This window comes from Colobus angolensis, unplaced genomic scaffold (genome assembly GCF_000951035.1).
Source record: "Colobus angolensis palliatus isolate OR3802 unplaced genomic scaffold, Cang.pa_1.0 Scaffold35, whole genome shotgun sequence".
Lineage (NCBI taxonomy): Eukaryota > Metazoa > Chordata > Mammalia > Primates > Cercopithecidae > Colobus > Colobus angolensis.
In genome coordinates, this window is record NW_012116821.1 from 8,555,900 (window position 1) to 8,575,394 (window position 19,495).

General features: G+C 39.8%; 1 protein-coding gene across 1 annotated transcript in view; it reads left to right on the top strand.

Moving 5' to 3' along the window:
- SEC63 (SEC63 homolog (S. cerevisiae)) overlaps positions 1–7,220 on the top strand; it is a 100,159-nt gene extending 92,939 nt beyond the window's left edge. Inside the window, 2 exon segments of the mRNA XM_011952834.1 lie at positions 2,145–2,249; positions 3,193–7,220. Of these exon segments, the coding sequence (XP_011808224.1) occupies positions 2,145–2,249; positions 3,193–3,336 (249 nt within the window). The 3' untranslated portion in view covers positions 3,337–7,220.
- Positions 7,221–19,495: the final 12,275 nt, after the last annotated feature.

The following is a 19,495-nucleotide window of genomic DNA, read 5'->3' on the forward strand; positions in this document are numbered from 1 at the left end:
GCGCCCGGCCTGATCTTTTAAGTTTTAAAACCTATTGAAAAGTTACAAGCACAGTATCATGAAACCTCCCTAGATCCCCACCTATATTCACCAGTTGTTTACATTTAGCTGTTACTTGTTTTATCTTTCTCTCACTGTATGTGTACATACAAAACATGCACATGTGTGTGTGTTTTCCCCTGAACCATTTGAGGTACTTGTAGATACCATGACATGACACCCCTAACTACGTGACATGTATCCCTTAAGAACCAGGGCCTTGGGCTAGGTGCGGTAGCTCACACCTATAATTCCAGCACTTTGGGAGGCCAAGGCGGTCAGATCACTTGAACCCAGGAATTCAGGAGCAGTCTGGGCAACATGGTGAGGCCCTGTCTCTTAAAAAAGAAAAACAAAAACCAGGACCTTCTCTATAGGCCCACTACAATGATTATACTCAGTAAATCTAATGTTGATATGGCATAATTATCTAATATACAGTCTGTATTCAAATTTCCTCAACGATTCCACTAATGTCCGTTACAGTTTTTGGTTATATTTTTGAACTCAGGATCTAGTCAAGGATCACACATTGTAGCTGGGTGTGGCGACTCGTGCCTGTAGTCCCAGCCTAACTCAGGAGGCTGAGGCAGGAGAATCACTTGAGCCCATGAGGTTGAAGCTGCAATGAGCAACAGAGTGACCTGTCTCGAAAGAAAGAAAAAAAGACCTTTTTACATTGTATTTGGTTGTCGTGCCTCTTTAGTGTTGAATACTTTCTTGTCCTTGTTCTTTTTTAATCTTTGCATGCTGCTGATATTTTTCAAGAATCCAGGCAAAGTGTTTTGTAGAATATCATTTAATATGAATTTGTCTCGTTGGTTACTCATTATTCATCTTCGTGTTTTTGGCAAGCAAGCTATGTTGGTGATGTACTTCTTACTGAATTATGTTAGAGGTACAGTATATGCCTCTGCCCTATGTTGGTGATGTTAATTAAGGTTGCTCATTTAGCTATGGTTTTTCTCTATTGTAAAGGTATTTTTCTCCCCCTCTAATCTATGGGGTGATATTTAGGCCCTGTGTGAATGTCCTATTCTCCAACATTGATTTAGCCAGTCATTTTAAGCATATATTGATGATTCTTGTCTAAATCAATTTTTACTCTGCTTATTCTATTCAGTGTAGTTTTTATTTCTCTGAAGAGTGAAACTTAACCTTCAGTGTGTTTGAGTCATCTTTTTAATGTGTCTGTGATCATTGTTCACTTTTCTTGAGTCTTAAAAAATTGGGATTTTTTTTTTAATGTTAAGAAATCAGCCCTTTGTGATATGTGTTGCAAATATTTCTCCCCAGTTTGTTTTACTATTCTGGTTGTTTCTACCAGACAGAAATATAAATACCTATTTGTTTATCCATTTTCTTATTTATTTTTTGTAGTGTGATTTAAAGCGTTTTTTTTTTTAATAATTTCTAGGTTTGTGTTATAGTTAGGCCAAACTGAGATTAATTTTAAAAAAAAGATTCCTTCATGATTTTTTCTAGTTTTTGTAAAACTGGCATATTTTAATATTTAATCTTGATTATAAAATCTGGATTTTGGAGATTAGAGGCAGATCACCAGAGCATACAAATGTCATTTTTAAAAAATTGCTCTTCTTTTGTCCACGTGGAATAGAAACTTTTTTAAGGTTTGTTATTTGTATTTGAAGTTTATGATTTGATGGTAAGTAAAATGTCTTCTTGAGCTTTGGCATTGGGCATTTATTCTAGAAATAAGAAAATTTGGCAAGAAGTATCTCCTGTCTAGTGAAGTCTATTGTTTTATTCCAACATTTGATTTATGCTTTTATACCTACTTAATTTCTTCAAGGTGATAGCATAGAATTTGTTGCTTTAAGTACTTTTTTCTTAAATTGTGGAGATACAAATTAACCTCATCAGTTCTGCATAATTTGATCTCCTCTTTGTGAGGTATTTATAATATGTAATACATTTCACTTTTCTTTATTATTGTTTATAAGGACTTCAGTAATATTTGTTTGGGCTTTCTGTATCATCTGCAGAAAAAACCTGGCTGTTAAATACTGTGGTCTAGGAATTTTAGGGAGTGAGCTGTTTCCTCCCCATAATACAGATATTTAAGTTCTGATTTTATCTTCTAGGTAGAGCTGAAGTTTCCTGCACCAGGCAAGCCTGGAAATTATCAGTATACTGTGTTTCTGAGGTCAGACTCCTATATGGGTTTGGATCAGATTAAACCATTGAAGGTAAGAATAGTGACTCTTCAGTAAATAGAGTTTTCTGTATACATGTTTAATATACTAGGAAAATAATTCTAGTTTTGAAATGTAGAGTTATGGAAGGAAAAAGAAGTCATCTCTTGCTTTATATGTGATATACTTGATGGACTAGTCTTTCAATAATAAGGTTTTAGGTTTTAAGGAGTATAACAATTTAGAACATTGAATATAAATTACTTTAGGGATACATTTAATGTGTTGTAACTTTATAAGGCCTCAGCAAATGGGTTCTTTTTTCTTTAGAAAGGCACTTTTTTTTTTAAACCACAGATTCTATTTGGAGTGTTTATTAATTTCTGAAACTAATTTATTTTTGTCATCTTAGAGCATACACTTCTGTAAGTATCATTTGCAGCACACTTTCATCTTTGTTTACCAATTCACTTGAGCTTTTTATGAAAGGTGTCCTATTATATTAGAGAGATGGTGCTAAAAGTATTATTGCATTGTAAAGGGTAAAAGTAGCCAGTAAAGGCAAACTCTTTTTTTCCACGAGGGTTCCATATTTCTTTAACTGTAGAATTTTACGTCACAAGTCTAGCGACTGGAAAATATCTCGGATTTTTCTTCCTTAAAGCAGAAGACTTCTGTTAAAATATGACTCAGTGTTCTTGCTCAAGAATCATAATTATTTTATGCCACAGAAATACATTCATAAGTAGTATAACATATAGAATCAAAATATCAAACTGTATTAGAAATTTGACTACATTTACTTATGGTTAGATTTACTTGTTTTATTTCTGGGATGAAGTGTCTATTCTAAATGAATGAGTTGAATTTAGAATTGTATCCATAGAAATCTGTTTCTTTGTAATTGCTATGGTCAAAGAAGAGCTTTTGTTTACCAAGATTTCTTCCATTATTTCTCCCCAAATTTCTGATGTCTACATTTAATTCTTCTTTCTAGTTGGAAGTTCATGAGGCTAAGCCTGTGCCAGAAAATCACCCACAGTGGGATACAGCAATAGAGGGGGATGAAGACCAGGAGGACAGTGAGGGCTTTGAAGATAGCTTTGAGGAAGAAGAGGAGGAAGAGGAAGATGATGACTAAGCAGTACTCAGAACGGACCACAGTGTTTGCACATATTTGCAATTTTTTGCTGTTTTGGAAGTGTATAATAAACCAGAGACAGTACAGAACTGATGTTGAGGGAGGTGTAGTTTTTTTACTCTAGAAATGGGTGCATAATATAACTAGGCAGTGGTGCCTTGGTACAACCTGAAAAATGTTAAGGCTTATTGAAACCTTTCAAGTATGGGATGGTGCATTTATTTCATCTGCAAATGATAATAAATCCTTTGTTATTATAACTGTCCAGAAGTGTGGGCTATGTATTATCTGATCAGTCTATGGTCCCAGTAAAAGTAAAGATGCAGGAAACACAGTCTATAAATGAACGACTTTTCTTTGTTCAGCTTTAGTTTTAGCAAACACCACAAATATGTTTTAAGTAACATTGCTCAAGTTTATAATCTCTTGATAAGCTCTATTATTGACATTTTGCAGTGATACAAGACTGTAACAGCTGCATTCATAGATTTAAACTTTTATTTTTACTTGTCTTGGTCATAAGTTGGCATTCTCTCACATTCCACATGATATAGAGGGCTACATTTTGGAATTTTTCTTTTCTTAATTGTCCAGTTATCGGACAGATTATAAAAATGGCTTTTAATGGCTTAAAACATTTCTAAACCTGTATCTTAGCAGATCAGTGCAGGATCTAATTCTTTTGATAAGCTGTAGCTCTAAAAGTGATAGTGGGACCGTATGTTTTCTGATATTGGTGGCTTATGTTATTAAACCTTTGATAAAAAAGGTTCACTCTAAAAGCTGAACTACATCCTTAGTTTTCAGTCTACCTGACTCTATCAGGAGCTTTTTAAGCAAAGTAAGTATAACATACAAAGGAAGCTTTTTTTGTATTCATTTTGGACTCCTGTCAATAAAAATAGAAGTTTGTTGACTCGTTTTATGTTTCAATGGTGTGTGTCTTTTTACTGTCAGGGCATAAATAGGGCAATCCACTTCTTTATTTTTCAACTAAAAATTGAATAGTATTGTACATTACTGCTAAAGTGACTGCTATTTCTGTATAGTATAGAAAAACCCAGGAGTAAGAGGGATTTCCCCTTGTAGTACAACTGGAAGGATAGTGCTTGTAAAGAGTAGAGATGTACACATGATGAATCATTGAGGGAGGGTGGATATTTTTATTCCTAGATATGGAGGAAGCATAAGTCTGTAGTATTATAAAACTGATTATAATAATCCTTTCCTATGAAAATTTCCATAGGTCAAAATATTGTTGGAATACTACAACTTGCAACCTTGTTTACTTAAAAGGTTGCCACTTTCAGTGCAGAATTACCACTGGTATCTTGTTACTGCAGTAGTTGGAAGTAAAAATTGAAAATTACCAAAACCATGAATGGTTTTTTTGGTTCTAAATTTAGGATGTAATATTTTCTATCAAATGGTCAAAGCAGTTTTTTTCACTGTAACCTCAATCACCAGTTTAGTGAGACCCTTTCTTGGCAGGCAGGAGGCAGTGTCACTGAGGATTTTTTTCATTTGCTTCATTGAACAAGTAAGAGGGTGGGTTTAATTTTCAAATCAGGTTCTGCTGTGAAGCACTAGTGTCTTGAGGCAGCTACTGATAATACTTAAGTGTGGTGGCAGGGGGTGAGCCAGCTGGTATCAAGTGAAAGGAGGGATTAGAGAAAACAGGTGTGGCACAAAGGCAAGGAAACAGAGCAGACAAGACACAACAATGTGTAGAATGCGTATTTCCTAGTTTTCTTGAAAGATTTCAAGAAAAGTATGTTTTTTCTAGTGGCTACTTTGCCTTAAAGAGACTTTGTAAATTCATTCACACAGCTGGCTTCTCTCTGGGTTTAAGATTCTGGAGAGGAGGGTAACCTAGTAACTCACCACAGTGCTTAAAAAACCACCATCACCAGAAAATTCCACTAGTTGGTTTTCCTTTTCTCTTTGTGTGATGTGTATGTACTTCCCAACTAAGTAAAATAAAATTTCCTCTAGTGAGTACTTTAGGTAACCTCTTTCCATATGGCAGTAGTGAAAAAACTGAGCCTTCAGTTGATAGTTCTTATCTGTCCAGCAAGTGGCTGAACTCCACATCCCTTTGTTTTTCCTCTGGAATGAGAATAGCAAACTATTTATCCTAGTTTGCATTTAATCTAATGGAAACTTGAGTGAAGTTTCAGTATTCTTCCTATAAAAAAACTGACACATTGTCAACAGTTGATGACTCTATAGATGATACAGTGTATAGGAAGTGAAATTGAAAGTTACTTAAATTATGTGATATTTTTCTCTAATTGGTAAAGTACCTGTTAAATAAAATACAGCTGTTCATGAGGAGACTTAGTTACCACAATTAAAAGTGTAGCAGTTGTGATTTTTAGCATTGTAATATTTGATTGAGGCCCTGAGGTGTTAATATGTCAATCTCAGAGTTAGATGTTCATGTCCTTTTTGAATTGTTTAAACATTTTCATGATTTTTTTTTTTTTTTAAGTTAGGGAGCACATTGAGTGAAGTTCTCTGTGTAGAAAATACCTTCTGCTCTGCTTCTCCCAGCTTGCACTGAGGGCTGGAAAAGGACAGGCCTGTCCAGCTGTACTGTCCCACTGTGTGCAGGGAAGCTCAGGCTCTGGTGGAAGCAGGGGGGCGTAGATGTCAAACAACTGATGCTGAAACAGGGAGGGAGAGATACAATAAGGCTCTCTAGGCATGTTATTTTTGACCACAAGCTTTGTTCAGTTTGCTTCAGCCAATCCAAACCATATACTAGTGTTCTGTAGTCACAATTCTTATTTCAAATGTAATTCAGCACCTTACATAATGTTTGAGGAGTTGTCATTCATCACATATTTACTGAGTTTCTATGTGCCAGGCTCTGTGATTGGATACTGGAGCTATCAAAAAAAAAAAAAAAATGTTAAGAACTCACTTGCTGGTGTTAGATCAGGTAGATGAGTGGCAATCCATTTAAATCCATTTGCCGTGGCCATTGTTTGGAACGCCTTTTTTTTTTTTTTTTTGTCTACTGTAGGCAGAATAATTATTTCTTTAGGGGCTAGCTATTTAATTTGCTGGCCTTTTTTTTTCTCTCTCTTTTTCTTCTTGAGATGGAGTCTCGCTCTGTCGTCCAGGCTGGAGGAGTGCAGTGGTGCAATCTCGGCTCACTGCAACCTCTGCCTCCCAGCTTCAAGCGATTCTTCTGCCTCAGCCTCCTGAGTAGCTGGGACTACAGGTGCATGCCACCACACCAGCTAATTTTATGTTTAGTAGAGACGGGATTTTGCCATGTTGTCCAGGCTGGTCTCGAACTCCTGGCCTCAAGTGATCAGCCCTCCTCAGCCTCCCAAAGTGCTGGGATTACACGCATGAGCCACTGTGCCCAGCCAGTTGGGTGTTTTTGGGGAAAAAAAAAAAAAAAGCAAATCATGATCCTTTGCTTTAAAATGTTTTTTTAAAACAACTTTCCCACAAATAGCCTGATTTAACTCCATGAAATCCCCTATTTAGACTGCCTTAAAGTGAAATAACTATTGGTGAACCATAACATGACATTTTACCAGCTGTGTAGTGACCAGTCCAAATATGTCTCAAGAAGTTAGCACCAAGCATTCTCATCCATTTAAACTTGATGCTAGGGCTATTTTGCAAAACTTAAAAAATGTTATCTTGTACATATTTCTGTAACCTGAGCTGAAAACCCAAATAACAATCATTGACATACTTTAGGGCTATTGTTTCAGGTGGGGGTGTATACATCCCAGGGGCGTGGAGATGATCAATCCATTGAGGAAGTATTAAAATGATTATTTGTATTTAATCTCATCCTTTTAAATTTCTATTTTTGTGTGTTTTATAATGTACATAATATATTGTACAATTGTACACTTATATTATTTATAAATAAATATACATTTATTGGTGCATTATATTGTTTTTTCTGATTTGGGTGCATGATCAAAACATTTGGGCACCACTGCTTTGTGGTATTGATAGGCTGACGTTTGACACCATCTGAGATCACAGAGTGATGTACTCTGGAGTTGGTGGGTTGGCATTCACTGTGTCCAGCCCTACTGTAGCTCCCAAGAGCAGAGTGAGACTTTTCTGAGATAGAGCTGAGTAGGTCTGGAGGTGGGATTAATAGGCAAGGGGAGGATTCTGCACAGCGGTTTTCTGTGGAATGCAGGTGGTGCAGGTGTGGAGCAGCAGTGCTGGGGTCGACTTGCTGGAACTTTGAGCAAATCACAGCCTGTTACTGGTGGCAATCAGTGACTGCTGCAAATGGAAGGTGTGTGTGGGAAGGACTGGCCACTCTGTTCAGCGCGAAGTTGTTCAGGTTAACCTGTCAGCCTGGGTACACAAAGGGAGCTGTATCCCTCATACCTTACCAGAAACACCTGAGGTTTACACTTCAACATCTGGATAATAGCAGCAATGGACTTCAGTGTGAACAGATTCCATTAAGAGTTAACTTCAAGCTGTTTCTCTGTATTTTCCAGCCTCGTTCCAGTAGAGGGCGATAGGGCTGTAATTTTCTTTAACAAAGAATGGTGTGTTTCATTTGAGACTAAAAACCACGATTAAAGAAATGCATTGTAATTTATTTCTATCTGCATCTTCTGGGATTACCTCCCTCTCTTGATCTTTTATGTTTCCCCCTAAACTCTGTCTTCCTTACATGTGTCCTTTGTTATTTATTTATTGTTTTTTTAGAGGCAGGGTCATGCTCTGTCACTCAGGCTGGAGTACAGTGGTGTCATCATAGCTCACTGCAGCCTCAACTCCTGGGATCAAGTGATTCTCCTATGTCATCCTCCTCCGAAGTAGCTGGGACCACAGGCACTAACCTGGCTCATTGTATTTATTTATTTAGAGACGGGGTCTTGCTATGTTTCCCAGGCTGGCCTTGAACTCCTAGCCTCAACCCTTGGCCACCCAAAGTACTGGAACTATAGGCATGAACCACTGTACCTGGCTGTGTGTCCTTTAACCCATTAAATTTACTGTCTGGAAACATTAAGTCCCTTTGCAACCAACTCCGAGAGATAATCCATATGTATTCAATGTGCTGGAATTGCAATTTGCATTTGTTTGCTTGAGAGAGGTGGACAAATAGGACATGGAAATTCCTTAACTCTACAAAATCTAATCTATTTGCCTGATAGGTGTCAGCTATTAAGAATCCAGAGTTTTTGCATGCAAGCTAACAAGTTAACTTGCCAGTGTCATGGATGCTGACAAAACACAGAAGACTCCAAAGACAGAGGCACAGTAGGCGGCATGAGCTTCATGTTCCCCATCTGTTCCTGTTGTCCCCCAAATTCCCATGGAGGCGATGCTGAGTGGCCAGGCAGATGCTGTTCATATCAGAGCTGAGGAACTCCAAGCTTGGGAGACCTAACCCTGTCAAGGGCCTGCAAGCAACCCTGTCTGATCTTATTATCCCAGACAGCAAACAAACTCGCGCTCTTTCTGGGAGGGAGACACTGCCTTCCAAGGCTGTTTGCTATACAGACACCCTTGAAAAGATAGTCTAGAACAAAAGCTTGTGTGCCTCTGATGACGGGTGTGCAGAAACATGAGAGATCCATGGAAAACTGTCTCAACGGTTGGAATTCAATACATGTAGGACCTGTATTTACAAAGAGATATAGAACACTGATTCTTCAAAGGGAATGAGGTCTATTTAGTGAAAACTAGGACCACTGAGGCAGTTTCCTTGAGAATAATGTACATTTAAACCCCTTGGAAATGTTTTATTGTCAAAGATAAACATGTTTATGTTGCAATTGAAGATAATTTACTTACCCGTGCACCAACTAAAAAATATCCAGAATTTTTAAAGTTGAATCCAGTCCATTGTGACAATGCAAAGCAGGGTGTATAAAAGAAGGAACACTATACCTCTTCTACGTGGTAACCATAAGAGATTTTTATTATTGCTTTCTGCACTCCTTCCCCAAACCTTCCACCCCTCCCCGCAAAACATAAAACCCATGTCCTTTCTGGACAAACTGAACATTTGCCTCCAAGGGAGTCTGGTTCCTTGTAGAATAGTTGCTATTCCTTTAGTGTTCTTTTTCCAAATACGCTGCCCAAATTTAGGGAGGCCTCAGACCTTTGGTTGAAATAACTGAGGAATCTTTGAAATACTATTTTGAACAGTCTTCCTGGTACCCAGTCATCCTTTAGGGGGAGATGTGTTTTTGTTTTTAACTACAAAAGTTCATTTAGAAATGATACACAGTAGGGGGGATCAAATGCATTGATGGGTATTTTGATTTAAAAAAAGGGCATGTGACAAAAATTCAATGAGAGACTTAAAAAATCCTGATCTTCCAATCAGGTTTGACGATTCCCAAGGAGACATCATTATTCAGTAGTGTTCGTGGGATCATGATAGCCTCCCTCATTCATATGCATTAGCCTGCATCTGTATCTTTGTCCGATTAGTCTGTGTGCTTTATAATCACATCCAGCGTTTCCGCAGCTTTTTTATTTCCCAATTCTCTGCCATGTTCTTGGGACTCCAGTCATTGGCTAGGCTCTGTGTCACTTTCCAAGTTCCTCCCAAAGCTTACTGTTCCTCTTCCTGACCTGACAGCATCTATTAAACAGGGAGAGAGCCAGGAGAGGTGGCTCAAGTTGAAAGATGGCAAGGCACCCCCTTTCAAGTATCTTAGAGTCGCTGCTCTTCCCGCAGCCTAACTCCTGGTTCAGAACTCAGTAGTCACTCTTTTTCCCACGATCCCAAGGAAATCTTGCCCCACCTACCCACCCCTACTCACAAAACACTGATCTGGGTCTATTATCATGGAAATTATAAGGATTAATGTGATTAGCAGCAAAGTGCTTTTAAGAATGGGGGATGAAACTATAGTGTTATGATCCTCAGCATTATTTCTTTATACACTGAAAACCCCCACATCTTTCAAGTCTGCTGACTTAATGACAGGGTATCACACTAAATGTCAGGAGTGACACTTCAGGAACAGCACATTGTAGACGCTGTTTAAGTTTGATAATACTAAAACTGAGTTTTGAGTAGAATTTTGAATGTTTCAGTGTGTTAAAAGGAATTCTTTTTAGAGTGAGAAAAAAATCTTTTAAAAAAACTAAGCCTTTCTCTATGTCACTCAGTATGATTTGTAAAGTTTTCTCTGCATTTGCATCTGATTGAACCAAGTCCCTTCTCCCTAATCCCTTCCATAGCCTAATAGAAGCAGAGCTGGAATGTAGGGATAGAAACAAAACCCCTGACTTTAGTCTTGATTATGTTGCCCATGGAGGTAAACTACATGGGATAGACTGCTGCCTCCATGGGCAGCGTTCTCATGGGAAGGGAATGAAAGCATGTGTGTAAGTGCCGCATACTTGTATTTATGGGGCACCCACGCTGCAGCTCTGATTTGGAGCAAACTGCAGTCCCTGTTGTGCCCACAGAGGGTCAGACATTGGTATGAAGGGGGGATAGAGACACAAAGACCCAGAGACGAGGAGTGACTTGGCACCGCTGATGAACCGGAGCTGAGACCCAGGCATCTTCCCCTGCAGCGTGCTGCACCACGTTCCACAGCCCTCATTCTCCGTCTTTCCATTATGGAAGGCCAGGAAGGAAACCAACACACACACACACACACACACACACACACGCAGCTCTTATTAAAGTGGAAGCTGGCCAGATCAGGTCTAGTGTGACCACCTGCTGTATGTAGCCCACCACAGCTACTAATGTTCTTGGAGAATGGGTGCATGGTTATACTTGAGTCAGATCCTCTCCTCTATCTCAGAGCCCCCATGCTGTGTTGAAATGAGATCCCATTGTGCCAAGATATGTGGGCTTCCAGGTTAGGTGACTTCATGTTAACCAAAAGGGTGAAGGGGGACCAGGCACGGTGGCATGCACCTATAGTTCCAGCACTTTGGGAGGCTGAGGTGGGAGGATCACTTGAGCCCAGGAGGTCAAGGCTCCCGTGAGCTGTGTTTGCACCCCTGCACTGCAGCCTGGACAGCAGAGCTAGACTGTTTTTAAAACACACACACACACACACACACAGGCAAAGGGACCTTTAAGATCCATTGCAATCTAAAGTGTTGCAGCTTATGCTTGCTGAAGAAAAATGATTCCAAGTGTTACAGTTCTAGGTAATTGTCTTGACGGAAGCAATAAATTCTTCCTCAGCCTTGAATGTGATTACCTTGAGGTAGAGCAGGGCTTGATCCCCTGGGTGTCCAATCTTTGACCTTACAAGGCCAAGATGGTATCATAGACTGCCTAGTCTGGCTTCCTTGCATCTATTCACCCTCTTTTTTCTACTGAGTGGGGATTCTAAAGGATCTATTTGAGGTTCTAATTCTAAACCTTAGCAGCCTTCTTACCGGGCCAAGTACGTGTTTCTTGGATAATTTCTTTGATTGTATTTAAATATTACTTTTTACATCAGGACTGAGGACGGAAGCTGAGGGAAAATGAAGACACCCGTTCTGTGAAGAATGGAGTTCTAGAAATGACTATTAGGCTTAACTTCGAGCACTCTAAAATTTCTTCTTGCAAATCCTTTCTGCTGCCATCCAGTTACTAAAATGCACCCCAGCAATATAGCAACATAAAATAAGATGAAAACACTTTGGAATTTTCCAGGACACTGCTTACAGTGTCCTGAATTTTTTGCATTTGCTTCTGTTTCCCACCAGTGTGGGAACTCTGAAGGAACTCTGAAGGTTGCTGAAGTCTAACTTGCTGCATGGCACATATTTATTGAATTGAAATTTGAGCAGGTATTCTGAGCTAGCAGAATGAATATTTGAAGGTTAGATTCCTCCTATTGCTGCCAATAAGCCTTTCCCAATTCAGTCTAAATAGTCTACTATTTATTCACATGTGCACCCATGGTGGAAGAGTTGATAGACAAAGACCTCATTACAGTTATTCCTTGGATGTCACCTCTGGAGACAGAAATTTGCTGGGAAGTGCTCTTATCCCAAGAGCAGGCAAAGTTTCTGCTTCAAAGAGCAACTGGATCATTGCCCAGTGTCTGGGGTATAGCCTGTGGCTTTCTGCCTGGGCAAGGCAACCTAGCCTAGTGACCCAGTTGGCATTATGAGAATTTGTCCAGCCTACTGTGTGCAAGTCATCCAATCCCTCTGAAGCTGAAATCCCTGACCCTTGGGAGCCAGTGCATCTCTGCTGCTGAGCAATTAAGGAAGATATAGAGCTGGGGCAGGGTGGGGGAGGAGCCTGTGGTACAGGTGAACACTTATGTTCAAATTAGCATATAAACCACGGCAAAATTCACGGATGTCAGTGAAAGAACTGATGGTCTCTCTCTGATTTCTCTAAACCTAGAGGACCATTTACAGACAGCGGTTTTGCTGTAAGGCCACAGACCCACTCCAGCATGACTCTAGATTCCTGCTGATTGCAGAAAAATCAACCCGAAGTTAATATTCTTAGGCCTTTTTATTTGGCCCATCTAAGTGGAATTAAAAGAGAATGAGAATTAATAAAACCAATATATAAAAAATACAAGTGAACATAATGGTCAGTGGTGAAAGACTGAAAGCTTTTTCTCTAAGGTCAGGAACAAGGCAAGGATGCCCACTTTCACCATTTCTGTTCAACATAGTACTGGAAATTCTAGCCAGAGCAATTAGGTGAGAAAAAGAAAGGCATGGCATCCAAGTTGGAAAGAGAGAAGTAAATTATCTCTGTTCATAGATGTTATCACCTTATGTGCAGAAAATCCTAATGATTCCAAACACAACAAGAAAAAACGATTCGACCCAATACACGACTCAGCAAAGTAGCAGGATACAAAGTCAACACACAAAAATTCAGTTGCATTTCTATACATTAACAATGAACAATCTGAAAAGGAAATTACAAAAATTATTGATATGGTTTGGCTGGGTCCCCACCCAAATCTCATCTTGAATTGTAGCTCCCATAATTCCCACATGTTGCAGGAAGGACCCAGTGGAAGATAATTGAATCATGGGGGCAGTTTCCCCCATCCTGTTCTTGTGATGGTGAATAAATCTCATGAGATCTGATGGTTTTATAATGGATTTCCTCTTTCTCTTGGCTCTCATTCTCTCTTGCCTGCTGCCATATAAGATGTGCCTTTCACCTTCCACCACGATTGTGAGGTCTTCCCAGCCACACGGAACTGTGAGCCCATTCAACCTTTTTCTTTATAATGAAACCTCTTTTTCTTTATAAATTACCCAGTCTCAGGTATGTCTTTACTAGCAGCATGGAAATGGACTAATGATTGTATTTACAGTGACATAAAAAAGAATCATGGGTGGATCACTTGAGGTCAGGAGCTCGAGACCAGCCTGGCCAATATGGTGAAACCCCAACTCTTAAAAATACAAAAATTAGCCAGGCGTGGTGGTAGGTGCCTGTAATCTCAGCTACTCAGGAGGCTGAGGCAGGAGAATTGCTTGAACACAGTAGGTGGAGGTTGCAGTAAGCCAAGATTGTGCCACTGCACTCTAGCCTGGGTGATACAGCAAGACCCTGTCTTAAAAAAAAAAAAATAATAATAAAAAAAAAACTTAGAAATCAATCAAAGAGATGAAGTTCTTATACAATGAAATCTATAAAACATTGCTAAAATATTAAAGAAGATATAAATAAATGGAAACACACCCTACATTCATGGATTGAAAGACAAAATTATTAAGATGTCAATACTATCAAAAGTAACCTACATATTCAATGCAATCCCTATCAAAATCTAGTAACTTCCTTGCAGGAGTAGAAAAAAATCATCTTAAAATTCATATGGAATTTCAAGGGACCCTGAATAGCCAAAACAATTTTGAAAATGAAGAACAAAGCTGGGGGATTCACATTCCTATTTCAAAATGAAATACAAAGCTACATAATCAAAACAGTGTGGTACCGGTATACAGACAGACATATAGACTGATGGAATAGAATAGAGCCCAGAAATAAACCTCGCATATAGGGTAAAACATTTTTCGCAAGGGTGCCTAGATCATTCAATGGAGAAATGACAGTCTTTTTAACAAACGGTGCCAGGAAAACTGGATATTCGCATGCAAAAGAATGAAGGTAGACCACTACCTCAGACCACATACAGAAATTAACTCAAAATGTATCAAAGACCTGAATGTAAGACCTAAAACTATAAAACTCTTAGAAGAAAACATAGGGCAAAAGCTTTATGACATTGGATTTGACAATTATTTCTTGGATATGACATAAAAAGCATAAGCAATAAAATAAAAAATAGACTGGACTTCATGAAAATTAAAAAATTTTGTGCATCAAAAGACACTACCAACAGAATAAAAAGGCAACCCATAGAATGGGGGAAAATATTTATAAATCACTTATCTGATAAAGGATTAATATCCAGAATATTTAGTGAACTCCTAAAACTCAACACAATAATAACAACAACAAACCCACCTGATCAAAAAAATGGGTAAAGGACTGGAATAGAAATTTCTCCAAAGAAGATATACAGGCCGGGCGCGGTGGCTCAAGCCTGTAATCCCAGCACTTTGGGAGGCCGAGACGGGCGGATCATGAGGTCAGGAGATCGAGACCATCCTGGCTAACACGGTGAAACCCCGTCTCTACTAAAAAAATACAAAAAACTAGCCGGGCGCGGTGGCAGGCGCCTGTAGTCCCAGCTACTCGGGAGGCTGAGGCAGGAGAATGGCGTAAACCCGGGAGGCGGAGCTTGCAGTGGGCTGAGATCCGGCCACTGCACTCCAGCCCGGGCAACAGAGCGAGACTCCGTCTCAAAAAAAAAAAAAAAAGAAGATATACAAATAACCAATAAGCACATGAAAAGATGCTCAACATCACTAACAGTTAAAGAAATACAAACCAAAATTACAGTGAGATAACACTTCACACCTGATATGATGGCTACTACAAAAAAAAAAAAAAAAAACCACCACCACCCAGAAAATAACAGGTGTTCATGACAATGGAAAAATTGGAACTTTTGTGAAACACTGGTGGAAATGTAAACTGGTGTGTCTGCTTTAGAAAACAGTATGGTGGTTCCTCAAAAAATTAAAATTAGAGGTACTGTATGATATATGATCCAGCAACTCTACTTCTGAGTACATACCTGAAAGAACTAAAAGTAGGATCTCAAAGAGATATGTGTATAGCTGTTCATATCAGCATTATTTACAATAGCTAAAATGTAGAGCAACCTAAGTGTCCATCGATAGATGAATAAATAAAACAAAATGTGATATAGACATACAATGCAATATTATTCAGCCTTAAAAAGGAAAGAAATTATGACACGTGCTAAAACACGGATGACCCTTGAGGACATTATGCTAAACATTATGTTAAGTAAACATACCAGTCACAAAGAGACAAATACTGTGTGACCCCACTTACATGAGGTACTTAGAGTAGTCAAATTCATAGAGAGAAAACAGAATGGTGGCTGCTGGGATGGGAGGAGGAATGGGGAGTTAGTGTTTAACTGGTGTAGAGTTTCAGTTTCACAAGATGAAAAGAGTTCTGGAAGTGGAAGTGGTGATGACTGCACATTGTGAATGTATTTAATACCACTGAACTGTACATATTTATTTATGTATTTATTTATTTTTGAGACAGAGTTTTGCTCTTGTTGCCCAGGCTGGAGTACAATGGTGCAATCTTGGCTCACTGCAACCTCTGCCTTCCAGGTTCAAGTGATTCTCCTGCCTCAGCCTCCCGAGTAGCTGGGATCACAGGCACGCACCACCATACTTGGCTAGTTTTTGTATTTTTAGTAGAGATGGGGTTTCATCATGTTGGCCAAGCTGGTCTCGAACTCCTGACCTCAGGTGATCTGCCCGCCTCGGCCTCCCAAAGTGCTGAGATTACAGGCGTGAGCCACCGTGCCCAGCCTAAACTGTACTCTTAAATATGGTTAAGATGGTGAATTTTATGTTGTGTGTATTTTACCACACTTTTAAAAATTGGGAGAAAAGACCAGTGGGTATTGGACAGTGTGGTATTGGGACAAAAACAGACAGATAGGCCAATGACACAGAATGGAAATCCAGAAACAGACCCACATATGTGGGCAGACTCACACTTGATGTGCGGCACAAGTTGGTATTACAGCACTGTGGGGAAAGAAGGCATTTTCAAAATATAATGCTGGCGCAATAGCACATCCATTTGGGAAAAAAATGTTACACGGTCTCAGCCTCACGCCTTATGAAGCAATTAATTCCAGGTAGCGTATACATGTAAATCTGAAAGGTGAAACAATACAAGCTTTTTGAATATAATATAGGAGAATACATTCATAACCTTAGGATAGGAAAATATTTCTTAAACAAGAAACAAAGAACATATATAGAAAGGAAATAAACTGATAAATTACATCTAAATGAAGACCTTCTGTTCTTCAAAGACACAATAAAGAAATTAACAAGGCAAGACACAGTGAGAGAAGATATTTGCCACACATGTAATTCACAAAGGACTAGTATCCACACTAAACAAAAAGCAGCAAACTGGTAAGAAAAAACCCAGACAATCCCATAGGAAGATGGGCAATAGGCTTTTTTTCAAAAAGGCCCTTCACACCACAGATGGAGTTCTTCAGGAGCAGACCCTGAAAAGGAGTTTGCGGTGCAAGATGTTTATTAGGAATCAAGATGTTTTTTGTGAACCAAGAGGGAAGAAGCAGGATTGAGCAGAGAAAGGAGTTGAACTGCGATGTAGCCTAGCACAGCCTGGGCCAACCTGGTGGGGCTCAGGAGTGGAATTGCTTATCAATCTGCCCCATTCAGGCTGAACGGCTGTGCTTTGGCCTTCCCTTGCTCAGTCAACACTCAGTCATACTCAGGAAGAGCATGACTTTGGACAAGGTAGTTCTCTGCTGTTCGGGCAGACCCTGAAGGAGTTGGTGACCATCTGCAAACCACACTCCCCACAGCTGGGCTGCAAGTCCTTGCTGGAAGGAAGACTTGAACACCCTAGCTCCACGTCTACTGCATGTCGCAAGACAGCATATCCTAATGGCCAAGAAATACATGACAAACTGTTCAAGCTCTTTATCCATCAGGGACATGGAAATTAAAGCCATGATGAGATATTAATTCAAGCTCACCAGAATGGCTGAAGTTAAAGGGATGGACCATATCAAGTGGAATTGAGAACATGTAACAATTGGAAATCTCATATATTCCTGGAGGGAGCGTACATTTGTGGATCACTTTGTAAAACAGTTTGCCATTAGTTACACTTCTAGATATTTACCCGAAAGAAATGCGTGCATGTATGCACCAATAGACATGAACAAGAATGTTCACAGAGGCTCTATCACAATAGCTCTAAACTAGAAACAACCCAAATGTTTACCACTAATAGAATGGATACATTTTTCTATGTTTATCCAAGGGTTGTGGTAGGCAGCCTCTCAGATGATTCCTGCCTCCTGGTGCTCACATCTTCGTGCGGTTCCCTCCCACATGGGCCAGTGTTCTCCTGTGTGATCAGTGGCTTATGGGCAGCAGTGATGGTGTGTCACGTGACAGGAAACGTGACATTACAGCTTCCATCTTGGGAGCTCTGTCACTCACACTCTGTCTCTTGGCTTATTTGCTCCGGGGAATCTATGTCACGAGCAGCCCTCTGGAGAGGCGCAAGTAGTGAGGAACCAAAGTCTGTCAACAGCCTTGGGAATGAGTTTGGAAGTGGCTCCCTCAGCCCCAGTTAAGTCTTCAGAGACGACAGTTTCAGGTGGCAGCTTTGCTACAACTGCATGAGAGGACCCTGGGCCAGAGCACCCAGCTAAGCCACTCTCAAGATTCCTGACTCTTAGAACATATGTGAAATAATAAACGTTAGTCTTAAGCTGCTGCGTTTTGGGGTAATACATTATGCAGCAGTGGATAAATAATGCATTAAGATTCCGTAAAGTAACTAGCTGGGCATGGTGGCTCAGGTCTGTAATTCCAGCACTTTGGGAGGCCAAGGCAGGCGGATCACAAGGTCAGGAGTTTCAGACCAGCCTGGCCAACATGGTGAAACCCAGTGTCTACTAAAAATACAAAAATTATCCGGGCGCAGTGGCGGGGGCCTGTAGTCCCAGCTACTCGGGAGACTGAAGCAGAAGAAATCGTTTGAACCTGGGAAGCCGAGGTTGCAGTGAGCTGAGATCATGCCATTGCACTCCAGCCTGGGTGACAGAGCAAGACGCCATCTCAAAACAAAACAACAACAACAACAAAAAAGATTCTACAATTTAGCAAAAACAAATGAAATGTAGTTATACATGTTGACATGGGTAAATTTTACATCTGTAAAATTGTGTTACTTCATTATCTGAAGATCTTGTGTATTTCATTATCTGAAGATCAAAAAATGGGTAACAATGAAGTACAGTGTTAGGGGATGCATGCCTAGATGGTACAAAAAAATAAATCAAGGAACTGATTATCATAAAGGTCAGGATGGTGTTTACCCTTGGGGGCAGATGGGGTGGACACCGGGAGGGGGCATGAGGAAGGCTTCTGAACTCTTGCCAGTGTGCTATTTCTTGGTCTGTTTGGTGGTTGTAAGGGTTTTGGAGAAATTATCAAGCTGTATGTTTCTGGTTTTGCCCTTTTTCTCTGTGTGTGCTATATTTCACAATAAAATGACAGAGAATTGGAGGAGAGAACTTGGAGAGAGTACAGAATTTTTAGAGGAATTTTGTTGCAGGCAGAACAAAAAACAAAAACAAAAACTAGTAGTAGCTAGAAGAGAAGTGGGATCAAGATTTTCAAGGATGAGAGAAACAACAGTTGCTTTCTGCAGAAGGAAATCACCCACTGGAAAGGGAAGGTGATAAGACGGGAGATGGGGATTGCTAGATCCATGCTCTGGAGTGCGTGAGGGGAACGGGCCTGGGCTGAGCTGATGCCAAGGCCCTAGGGACTTTTAGTCAGGGTTCTCCAGATAAATCGAACCAACAGGAGATTGACAGATACACACACACACACGAATGCATATATATCTCCTGTTAATGAATCTCCCTCTATTTCTCTAGATAGATAATCTATCCATATAGACGTATAGATGTCCCTCTCTCTATAGATAGATAATAGATAGATGGGTAGATCTATTTTTCTTTCTATCAATAGAGGCAGAGAAAGATTGATTGAT